Source organism: Myodes glareolus, chromosome 22, assembly GCF_982192425.1.
Source record: "Myodes glareolus chromosome 22, mMyoGla1.1, whole genome shotgun sequence".
Taxonomy (NCBI): Eukaryota; Metazoa; Chordata; class Mammalia; order Rodentia; family Cricetidae; genus Myodes; species Myodes glareolus.
In genome coordinates this window covers 5,313,903-5,326,354 of record NC_142047.1, presented here as the reverse complement: position 1 = coordinate 5,326,354, position 12,452 = coordinate 5,313,903, and the positions used below count along the sequence as shown (strand labels likewise).

The 12,452-nt window shown below is 44.8% G+C and overlaps 1 protein-coding gene across 4 annotated transcripts in view; it reads left to right on the top strand.

The window, feature by feature from the left end:
• LOC125403063 (rho GTPase-activating protein 10) overlaps window positions 1–12,452 on the top strand; it is a 256,951-nt gene that overhangs the window by 96,386 nt on the left and 148,113 nt on the right. For all 4 annotated transcript variants that reach the window (XM_085682154.2, XM_085682153.2, XM_048438228.3 and 1 more), the window contains exon 5: window positions 8,849–8,950. In XM_085682154.2, the coding sequence (XP_085538280.1) occupies window positions 8,849–8,950 (102 nt within the window). The remainder of the gene's footprint in view (window positions 1–8,848; window positions 8,951–12,452) is intronic.

The window sequence follows — 12,452 nt, the reverse complement described above, 5'->3', positions numbered from 1 at the left end:
AGTCGCAGGTGTGTGTGTGTGTGTGTGTGTGTGACAGTTGCAGGGGTGTGTGCACGCATCTATGTTGTGTGAGAACTCTGTGACTAGGCATTGATTAGGGGCTTTGTTCCCACATGATGCCGTGGAAACCAGGGAGAGTCACTGTTGTTGGGGTGTGATTTCCTTGACTCTAGCAGAAATCGATTGAGCTTCTATTATGTGCAAGTATTTATTGTACCAGTGACCTACAGCCTCACATTCAAGGGTTTGGGATGTAGCCAGGACTCCCTGGAATCATACAGCCGCTTTACCACAGCGGGACCTGAATATGTTTAACAACTTCTAAAGTTTGTGATCTCAGCCTTGAAGTTAACCCAGAGAAATGATTTCCACCACTCTTTCTTTTTCTAACATGAGGGAGAAGTACCATTTGTGTGTTGTTGACCATTCTTGTTCTAGATCAAAGAGAAGAGAGTCATACATTTTAAGTAGGGAAGAGAACTTTCTCTCTTTGTTTTTGGGTATGAGCCTAGCCTTTAATGGCTGAGTCATCCCTCCAAACCGGAAGGGAACTTTCGTGTTTGTCACTTTTCATAGAAAAAAGTCAGAATCCTTTGGTAGAGATGAATCTTGTGCCCAGTAACTGTAACTATACAGCTGGACCGGCCCGCTCCAGTATTCCTCCTTTGAAGCAGTTTGTTGGATTAGTTGATATTCCTCTTTGGTCCCCCGATACTTGACAGAGACACTGTAAGTTGAGGGTAGTGGTGTCTGTGAGGAGCCCCGTCCCTCCTCCTGACAGGTGAACTGCAGCAGGTGATCGGGTGCCCCTTTCTGCTCATCCTTGTCTTAGCCGTGACGCGAAGGACCTGGTGTCCTTTGGGTTTTCTCTGATGTGTCTTCTCTTTGGAATGTTGGACATGCTCTGTTTCATTGGCCGGCGCTACGTGAGACAGCATTCATTTCATGCTTCAATCAGAAGATGGGTGGGGGAGGGACGACAAGAATTATATTGCCTTAAGGTATGAGTGATTAGTAAATTGCTTTGTGTTTTCATTGTCCACATAGTTCTCTAGGTTTTGAACATCTTTCTTCTGTTGACCATTAGCAGAATCATCTCTCAGTACCTTTTCTGGTTCCAGGTTTCCTTCATATTCCATGTTGTTTGTTCAGAAAAGCAACTTGCAAAATAAATGGCCCCTTAAAGGGGAGATTACTGCAGTAATGTGTAGTGTGTGTCTCAGGCTTGTAGTGACCAAATGCTGTCCAGAAGGCCCGCTTCTCTGCAGTTTCCCCGTGTTTCTTGCAGCAGGTTTTGGAGGATTTAGCTACGTTCTTGGTGTACAGTATGTGGAACTGCTGTCTTGTCCCTGGAGAAACCAGGTGGGACCCTGGGAGGACTTCTCCCGTTTTAACATAGTAAGTAGAAGTTGCTGCCTCTATACCACAGTAATAGAGAGATGGCTTCTCTTGCATTCCATTGTTAAGTCTTTCGAAGACTGCCAACCTTCTCTAATCTCTAGAGTCCTCCACCTTGCCTTACTGTAGAAGGTGTCTAGAAAAGAGCTTATCTGGTTAATAATAATTCTGTAATTACCAAAGAAGAACTTGGAGTTTAGATACTTGCACATGTACGTGCGTGTGTGCCAGTGCACTCACATGTGTCCCTGAGTGTGTGCATGTGTGTCCCTCTGTCTGTGTGTCTGCTGTTGGACACCAGCCCTATTTTGACAAAGCACATACTGTGTTCCTTTGATTGGTGTGCTCACATGGGTTTTAAAAAGACTTTCGTCTCTTAGTTGGAAGCCTTTTTGACAAACATCACTAAACAGTTTTCATGTGGAGATAAAATCAGCATATTTACAAGTTGACCACTTCAGAGTTCTCAGATGCCAGTGTCAGCTTGGACTTTCTCTCCTGTCTCTTTTCCCCATGTGTTGATTTCACCCTGCTTGCTTTTCTGTGGCACTCTTGATTTTCTCTGTGCCTGCATTCTCTAGTTTCTAGAAGCCTAATTATATGTCTAACTGAGGTGGAAGTGTAATCTAAGTTGCTAGGTGGTTTTTGTAAATTGGGCTTTTAAAAACCTCCAAGGTACTCCTGATGATCTTGTTCTGTTTTGATGTGCCTGCCTTGAGTCATGTCTGTTGGGTTTAGGCTTGTTTCTGTTTTGAAGATTCTTCTGTGTTTTCTTGTGTGCCTGCTGGAATCGGGACCTTGTGGGCTGGTGCTTTGGGCTGTGCTGCAGTACTGTTGGGAGTTTACGTCAGGGCATGCTTCATTTCTTAGCTCGTTCTCACCCTCTTTCTTGTCTTCTGTACGATGTTGGCACTTCTTTTGCAGGGTCCCCCAGCACCATTCAAGCCTTGCTCGTTTGGGGCAAAAGCTCGTTGAGTAAAATGTGGAAGTCCCAGCGGGAGAATCTGAATCGCTTTCTCAGGCACCTTACCGGCCAGGTGATAGTGCGAGCCTGGGTCTAGAACATAGCAGCCACGTGTACGTGCCACACAGATGTCACTAAACTGTTGTGACAGATTTTCAGATGGCCTCAGAGGGAATAGAGTTTGATTTTACCCAGTAGACCCAAACATTTAAACACAGGACTTGAAACAAATGTCTTTTTAAAATAAATTATGACTTCTCACTTCAGCCCAGGACCAAGCTTGCAGTCACATTTTAAAAACATTTCTTCCCAAGAATATGTCTAATGAGCAGACTTAATAACAGCCCACTGGCCCGGACTTTGTAAATAATGGCAGGACATGAGCAGAACCGAGCCTTCCCGAGCAGCTTACGTCAAGAAGTTTGGTAAAGCAAAGTGTTGCTTTAATTCAATCCTGGCACTTTTCCTTTAGTTATAAAGCACATACCTGTGCCTGTCACATGTGGGACACACAGTGGGCTGAAGCCCTGGCTGGCAGAGTAAGAAGTGGGAAGTCGGTGAGGATGTGCTCTGGAAAGTGGGCTATGCTGAGCCGAGGTCTGGGACCTACCCCTTCTGGCTTTGAACACGCGCAGCCCTGTCATCATAATTCTTTCAGTGCCCACGTGAACTGTGACGTGGGGCTGGCTACTTCAGGTGCTGTCCCTCAGTTTCCTGGTTTGTCTCAGAAGGTGGTTTAGAGAATGAGAGGATCCTGAAGTACCCACCACATGTCAGTTTGGGGCCTGATGTGTGTTTGCAGTTATGTTGTTACCCTGCTTGGGGCTTGCTCCCCCTCAGCTTGCCAAAAAAGAATCGTCCAGGTTTTTCTCCTCTCTGCATTCTGGATTGACTGTGGTTTGTCTGCCCAGCTGCGGCACGAGTTACGTGATCTTCAGCAAGTGTTTGTGTGTTGTGTGTGGCTCTGGCCAGTGTTGGTGTTGGTGTCCTGTGATCCTGTCTGACGTACTCACTTGTCCTGAGATGCTGCCTTGTTCTCACTGGATGAGGAGCCAAGCATTGGATTGTGTGGGAGGAAAAGCTGAATTTTCTTCTCTTTAGAAAGGCTAAAGGCAGAGGCAGTTGAAGGAGGATTGTAATTGGGCTGGATAGCTCATTGGGATGCCATGTTAAACACAGGGCAGGAGTTAAGGGAGGTGCCCCCCTCAGTGGGGAGAGGAATGCTTCCTGGAAATGGGTCTGACTGGGCAGTAGGTTCACACACACACACACACACACACACACACACACACACATGCACACACCTCAGCGTGGGGAGGGGAGTGCTTCCTGGAAATGGGTCTGACCGGGCAGTAGGATCCTGGTGGAGCATAGAGCATGGGGGCAGAGCCAGCAGGACTTCTAGTGAGGGTTGGGACTGTGTGCAGGGTGCCTAAGAGCCTTGATTGCTGCCTGGCTTTGGGGCCTTGGTTCCTGTGCAGAGTGTTAGTTCACTTCCTCATTCAGATAAAAAGAGAAGAAGTGGGGTCCCCAAGGAGGTGTTTACATTCTCTAGACTACTCAGATGTTGAACATTATTTCATGTTTATGGCTGCAAAGGAAAACCTTTTTGTTTCCCAAGAAAAGTTGTAAAATGCAGATGACTACACAAAGTTAGTCATGGTAAAGTAAGCGTAATGATAGAAAAATCTTCCCTTTTCCAAAACAAAACTGTGCCACAGTTTACAAATACGTTCATATTTTTGTGATTTTTTCCCTTTTTTCATGGAAATGTAAAGTGATAAAATGAATTGAGAATTTTGATTTCTTTCTAACACTGGTTGCAGTTTCTCTTACTTGTTGTGTTGTGTACCCCTTCAGCTGGAGCATTGTACAGTGTGTACCCCTTCAGCTGGAGCATTGTATGGTGTGTACCCCTTCAGCTGGAGGATTGTACAGTGTGTACCCCTTCAGCTGGAGCATTGTACGGTGTGTACCCCTTCAGCTGGAGCATTGTATGGTGTGTACCCCTTCAGCTGGAGGATTGTACAGTGTGTACCCCTTCAGCTGGAGCATTGTATGGTGTGTACCCCTTCAGCTGGAGCATTGTACAATGTGTACCCCTTCAGCTGGAGCATTGTACGGTGTGTACCCCTTCAGCTGGAGCATTGTACAATGTGTACCCCTTCAGCTGGAGCATTGTACAGTGTGTACCCCTTCAGCTGGAGCATTGTACAGTGTGTACCCCTTCAGCTGGAGGATTGTACGGTGTGTACCCCTTCAGCTGGAGGATTGTACAGTGTGTACTCCTTCAGCTGGAGGATTGTACAGTGTTTTGAAATCTAGATATCTCTTTGGGCTTCTGCTACTTGTTTTGCTTAGATGATCTTTGTTTTATTTTGAAATCTGATGGCAATCTCTTTATTATAGCTTCATTTGTAACTTGTGACTCAGCCCATCTGGAATCAATTCTGACATGGGTGGGGTTCTGTTTCTGTTTCCCAGTTAAACAGTTGCACCAATCCCACTAGTTAAATAGTGCATTTTACATTGGTATGCTTTCTGCAGGGCACCTTTGTACATATTTTACTTTTTTATTTTTTCTGAGACAGGGTTTGTCTGTGTAGCCCTGCCTGTCTTGTAACTCATTCTGTAGACCAGGCTGATCTCAAACTCCCAGAGATCCACCTGCCTTTGCCTCCTGAGTGCTGGAAATAAGGTGTACACCACCATTGCCTGGCCATAATTTACTTTTTAATGACATTTAAGAGTTCTGCTAATTTGAGTTATGTGTCTTAGGTTCATAAATTTCCTATTCTATTTCTACATTTATATTGGTCTTATTTTGTCCCTCACTATTATTTTAAGTCAGATCTTTACTTTTTTTACATGTTCAATTTTATGACAGATTATCCTGTGAGCCATATTTAATCTGTAAACTGTTTACTTGGCTTAGTGAGTTTTATAAAAACATGTTGAGGTTTTCTTTTTTCAGCTGTTTGATGACAGAAGAGATGACATATGTGGCTGGCTTGTGTGTCACACAGAGACAAGCTTGGGTCTGTTGTGATAGTCCCGTGGAGGGCTGTCTGGCCTGCTAAAGCCCAGCCAGTCACTCCTCACCGTACGACCAACTGACCCAGGCTCTCCTGAGTTCCTAAGAAACAGTTGCTTCTCGCAGTTAGTTTGAACTGCAGGACTGTGCTGCCCGTTGTAGTAGATTGTGTCCTATCTGCAGCTCCTGGCTGCAGTCCTTAAGGCTCAGATAATTTTAGCTCAAGAAATGAAGTGAGCACAAAGGAACAAGTGTGCTACAGCCGCATGCAGAATAAACACAGGGAGAAGTCACTGGTTCTCTCGTTGAGAGTCGTGAGCAGCGGCAGTGCCTGGGCAGTGCTGGGCATGGCACACTGCTAGCCCGAGTGGTTCTCTTTGCAGAGGTGCGTGTGGCTCTGGTTCCCAGATAAGGCAGTTAAGAAAGCTTTGTTCTGCATATTCTTTCATCCCCAGCTTTACCCCCATGTTAGCTCATATGCCCACTGCTGCTGAGTGTGTGTGCTGGGGGTTTTGGCCACTGAATCCAGTTCTGTGACTTGGATGGAATCATATAAGCAAGTAAAACTTTGCTGAGTCTTTGTCTTCAGGCAAGCTTCATTTGTTCAAACAAGATATTGCCACCTTTCCCCTTTTTTGTCTAAAAATTAAATAGGAAGGCTATAACTAACATAAAAACTATATACAACAAGTACAATAGCTATATACCATATATACAGGCAATGAATAAATCAACAGTGACTAGTCCATTAACAATTCATAATTCAGAGAAAATACTCCATATCTATCCTATTTTGGTGAGTCCAAAAGTTGTACCTAATTCACGTTCTATTCTAACTTGCGTATCTTTTGTGTCTCTCAACCGTATACACTTTACACCTGTTAAATGAGTTTCTTTTCTGAATCTGGTAACAAGGAAAACTATAACTGTAAAGTTCTCAACTCCCTCGGAGACCCAAGAAGGAAATAATATTACCCGACTAAGCAGGAAGTTCTAGTAAGTGACTTCCAAAAAATGTGAACTGACAGAAATAGCTGGTTGCCTGGACAGTCACCCAGGGTTCCTCTGGAGCACTGGGACACCTGTTTTTGACCTGTAGGCCAAGAATATCTGATAGACTCTTCTATGAAACAGGATATTCTGAAGAGCTGTCCTACTTTGTCTTGGCAAAGTTCGCCAGTCCTTCCTTTCTTTTGTGTCCTCTTATCCAATTTGTACAGCATACTGTCAGCATTGGGGCAAGAGCACTTTCTTACCAGGGACAAACCTTTGCCACAAAGAATTCTATGTGGACTTTCTTCGATGCCCATCATCTTCTCTCCAGTAGATTGGTGCTGCCAGTAGCAAACATGTCTCATTGTCATTAAAAAGAAAAGAACCTATGTTATTAAAACATCTTAAATACCATATTCTGTAGATCTCTGAAGTGTTTAAAGATGACCTGTCTATCTACTATATCTCTGACCTTGAAAACATACCTAATACAACTACAAGTTCAGTTGTTATAGGTGACTAATTGCTAACTTGCATTTTCTTATTATCTTAATTAGTTGGTAATAGTAACTTTCATGGGCTAGAGATTTGTGTTACATTGTTAAATGACTTGCACAGGTACCATACCTTGAACAAGATTAGAAATGTACATAAAGTATGTTCTAACAAAAATAGTCTCAAAGGTTATTCCTTACGATGGAGTTGTGCATGGTGGACCTGCTGTGGTAAATGCAGAGACATGGCTTGCCCTTGCTGTCTAAGTGGAGAGACGGATCCTGAGAGAGTGGCAGGAATGTCCTGTAGGTCCGCAGCACATTGATGTGGACAGGACCCGTCCAAACCATAATACACTCTCCATACTGTCAGCTTTCTCAGTGGGGGATGACAAGAAGGCAGTGATGTGACTTGTGCTTTATTTCCTGCTGTTAAAGTAGTTGACAAGTATAGGAGAAACAGAAAAGATGCTACCCAGCTGTAACTGGACTCAGCACCTTACACTTACAGAAATGCTGTGCACTGAGAAAGACTACCAAGGGCTTCAATACTAAGTGCTTCTGTTTCAGCAGAGGAGTGACAAGTTCGAAAGGAAAGCCACCTGTGTCTTGCTTTGCCCCCCACAACCCATGGACCATGGGTTCTCTACAGATGAGTCACAGCAAAATATTCCCAGATCATTCTGAAGAATAGTTAGGCTCTCCTTGGCACACATTTGGGGAGGTTATTATTTTACTTTCTACGTATGGGTGTTCTGTGCACATGTACGTCCGTGCTCCGTGCGTGTACAGCACTCACAGACAACAAAAGGGCACCAGATCCCCTGGGACTGGAGTTACAGACTGCTGTGAGCCTCTGCTTGGATTCTAGGAGAGGAACCTGGGTCCCTTCCCAGCCCTGAAATTTTTGTTTTAAGGCTTTTCATGTTGGTAATTAGGATTGGGAAGAATCACCAATTTCTGAATCTCTTCTTCATCAGTGTGGGGTTGGATCTGTGATCTTCAGTGATGACACAGAGGCTGTGCTGGCCTAGGCTTCCAGAACTCGACATGTAATTCCGTGCAGTGGGGGCATGCGTGACAGGATGCAGAAATCCCTTCCTTCTTCCCTCCCTCCCTCCTTCCCACCCCTTCCTTCGTTCCTTCCTAGAGAAAAGTCTAGGGTAGTTCACTATCTTTGATTTAGAAAAAAAGTAGAAAATAAGGACGGAGATGTGCCTAGGTGTGGTGGAGAGTTGAGGGACTCTAGTGTTGATGAACATAGTTTTACCACCACAGAGGCATTTAAAATAGGCTTAAAGTGTTTGGTAGATGTGGATTCAGCTGAGCAGGGGCTGCTCTGCCATCTTCAGCCACAGACACTGGGTTGCTCCTTTTTCCAAATGCCTGCATAGCAAAAGCAAAACAAATTCTAACTCTAGGCAGTCCCCGAGAAGTGTATACACCAAGCAGATTGCTCTGAGTATGTCAGTGTTCTGTTGGGGTCTGTTGACAACTGATGCTGTGCTGAGTGGCTTGGGAAACTCAGTAGGAGTTCTGGGCTGAGCATTGTTATATTCCAGCTGGACTGTTGGTGACTTTCTTCCCTGAGATGTTCTAGATTATCACAAGTAAAAATGTGTATGGAAAACTTATTCTGTCTAACGTGAGTTTCATCTCTGAGCAAAGTCCTGAGAAAGCTTGCGTCCACTCTTGCGTGTTTTCCTTATTTGTGAGAGAAGAGGGAGATGACGAGACTCAGGTGCGCATGCAGAGTTGGGAAGAGATCATGAGAAGTGTCTTCATGGTCCCAGTGCTGACTCTGATTGACAGCAGGGTCTGGGACAGGAGGCCCTGCCTCCCGGTGTCTTCACATCTCCTTGCTTTACTCTTAGCCGTTCTTCATATTGTAGCCTCCAGCAGATTTAACTGTGCATGTGATTTATGTGATATGTATAATCACCATTGCCTGGCTTTTCTTTGTAGGAAGAGAAGAAGAAGTTTGACAAGGAGACGGAAAAGAATTACAGTCTAATTGATAAACACTTGACTCTATCTGCCAGGAAGAAAGACTCTCATCTGCAAGAGGTATTCTTTTCACATTGCTTTTTAATATGTGCAGTGCACCTGAGATTGATAGACACGGGGAGTACAGATACTGCAGTGAATTAAGAATAGAGTGAAATGAGGCAGCAGTGAATAAACTTGATAGCATTGGTTAAGTATCGGTCCATAGTAGTAAATTTTAGACTTTGAGTTTTTCACAGGAGCAATGTCAGGATAATAAAGATTTATACAGCCAGGCATGGTAGCACACGCCTTTAATCCCAGCCCCCAGGAATCAGAGGCAGGTAGATCTCTGTGAGTTTGAAGCCAGCCTGGTCTACAGAGTGAGTTCCAGGACAGCTAGGGCTACGCAGAGAAACCCTGTTTCTAAAAACTAAAAACCAAATGACCCGCAAACAAGCCCCCCACATGCTTCTTTGCAGGGGTAGGCCTGCTCTTGGCTTTCAGTCTCCTTGGTGAACGGAACTGAATGAGCTCATACACAGCTTTCTGTATGCGATAGCAGCATTAATCTAAGCAGACACTGAGAGCTTGGGAGGTTCTTGTTGGCTGGGTGGCTCTGTTCCACTTGTGTTATTAGACAGGTGGTTTTGAAAGCAGTATGTAAGCAGAAAGGAATTTGTATCTTACATCTCATTTTCCCCATCTCTCTCTAAATTTCTCGAAATTTTCCTCCGTCTCTTAGGCTTGACCAGAAACTTCAGTTATTTACAATAGGGGATATAGACTTTTACAGGATTTCTTTTTTAAAATAATACATGCATGTATATTGTTTTATATATGTGTGTGTGGGTGATCTGTGCACACGTGTGCAGGTGTCCACAGAGGCAGAGAGAACACAGGTCCTCTGAGCTGGAGTGACAGGTGGTCGTGAGCTGCCTCAGAGAAGTGCTGGGAACTGAACTTATGCAGGAACAGTATGCACTTCCTTTTCAGAAAAAAATCGTTCTTTACCCTGGAGAACACATGTGCACACCTGCACACACAGAACCACCCCCACCATACACCCCTGACACCCCCCTGTCTCTGTCACACACACACACACACACACACACACACACACACACACACACACACACACACACACGATCATCTACACTCTATCCTCACCCAGCTACCGAGGACCTCAGTGCCTTCCTGTGAACACCCAGTGTCTCTTCAGCTGCAGATCATGGGTTTTATTAGCAATGATGTGATATGCAGTTGAGGACTGTGACTTACCAACAGAAGCATCAAACTGCCTTCCCTCCATTTGTTCTTGAGCACACACGAACCTAGGCATCATGTTCTATTATGTATGTACCTCCTGACATATTTAAATGATAACAATGTAAAACCCAACTTGTGTGCTTTACTTAGAGACTGTGTGTATGCATGTATTGTTGGTTTGACTCTACAAGTGACATTTTCTTTTGTGTTTCTTATACCTTTGACATTTGGATGACATTTAATACTTTATAAAGAGAAAATAGCTTTTATATTATTTAATCCTCACTACAATGCTTGAGGCACAGGCCTTTGCTCTTTCCTTGTTACAGTCTACATAGGAAGCCCTGCAGCGGCTCCCCCACCCCCTTCCCCTGAGTCTGTTCTACAAGGACAGCAGCTGCTCTTTTTCACCCCTCTTCTTCATTTCTCCACTTTCAGTCATTTTAGAAATGATGTCTATGCCTCCTGTCAGTTTTCACCTCCACGTCACTCTGATTAGCCACCTGTTCCTAAGGTTCCCTGTGTACGGTGTAGGTGTAGGAGGCACCCTCGTCCGGCAGCATGCCTCCCCTCCCTGCTTATGGTGCCTCCAGAAGCCGGGGGCCCAGGCCCATGTGCTCTGCACCGCCCTCTCAGGACAGGCAGTTTCTTGCTGGGGCTCTTTGCATTTTTTTCTCCCTGCTGCTTAGAATGGTGTTTTTATTTTATTAATTTGATGCATTGGTAATTGAAGTTAGGTCTAATACACACCAGGCACACACTTTACTACTGAGCATACCCTAACCCCTGTCCAGTGTGTTCCAACCCAGACCCACTTGTCTGCCTCCTTTGGTTACGGTCCCTGAACCATTTACTCAGGCCATGTGGTAGAGGACCGTCCGCTGTCTGTGAAGATGCCCTTCTGCTGGCCGACTGTTATCTTTACTCCTCCTGTGTATGGTTGCATGGCTTCTTTCAATGGTTGTGAGCCCTTTGAAGGCTGCAATCTTGCTTAAATTCAGTCCCTGTCTGCTGAGAATACTACCTGTCAGCCTGAGTCGTTTGTATGAAGTGTTCCTAATCCCAAAGATCATTAAACTGCGAGAGGCCCCAAAGAAGAGTGGATTCAATTCCATTTCAGTAGAGCATATTTTCTCTCTTGTTCTGTGTACTCTTCATAAACAATAGGTTCCCATTTGAAACAACCTTCTTGCAAGCACGTACACATCAAAAGGAGGAGGCCTCTAAAGAGGAGAAGGTTTGGTCTTGGATGCTCCTTGCTTTTGCAAGCTGCTCATGTGTGGCTCATCTTGAGTGAATTGTCTTTAGCTCAAGAGATTAACTAAGGTTGCTGAGGATGACCCTGAGCAGAGGGACAGAAAGATATGGTCATCATTCTCAGTTCTTGTTTAAAGAACAGAGTCTAGTAGTGGTTTCACACCATGCTGACCACTTTTGTTGTGTGTGTTCACACCATGCTGAGCAGTGTTGTTTTGGTATGTTCACACCATACTGACCCCTTTTGTGGTGTGTTCACATCGTGCTGACTACTTTTGTTGTGTGTGTGTTCACACCATGCTGAGCAGTGATGTTGTGGTGTGTTCACACCGTGCTGACTACTTTTGTTGTAGTGTGTTCACACCATGCTGACCACTTTTGTAGTGTGTTCACACCGTCCTGACCTCTTTTGTAGTGTGTTCACACCGTGCTGACCACTTTTGTAGTGTGTTCACACCATGCTGACTACTTTTGTTGTAGTGTGTTCACACCATGCTGACCACTTTTGTAGTGTGTTCACGCCGTCCTGACCACTTTTGTAGTGTGTTCACACCGTGCTGACCACTTTTGTAGTGTGTTCACACCGTCCTGACCTCTTTTGTAGTGTGTTCACACCGTGCTGACCACTTTTGTAGTGTGTTCACACTTGTAAAAGCATTCATTCTTTGCCCCTAAGCACAACTGGAATGTGAGCTGTGAGCGAGCTGTGACCTGGGCACTGTGGTGGCCCCATAGTTTCTGCACGTCCAGTGGGCTGAAGTAGGTGGCGGAAGGCGGCCAGCAACGTGAGGGGAGGGCACAGGAAGAGCAATGAAGGTCGAGCCGCTCTGCATGTAGTGATCCCCAGCGATGGTAACGTGCAGGAGTCGCCCCTTTGAGCTCTGAAGTTTCTTAACTGCTCAACACAATTTCAGGGTTTCAGCTGTGGCTTACACTGTTGGCTGTGGATAATCAGACTGATCACTGGGGACATACAGTCAAGAGTTTTTAGGTAGAAACTCTCATTTTGTTACCTTTCATTTACACTTTATTTTACGTAAAGCATTTTAACCAAATA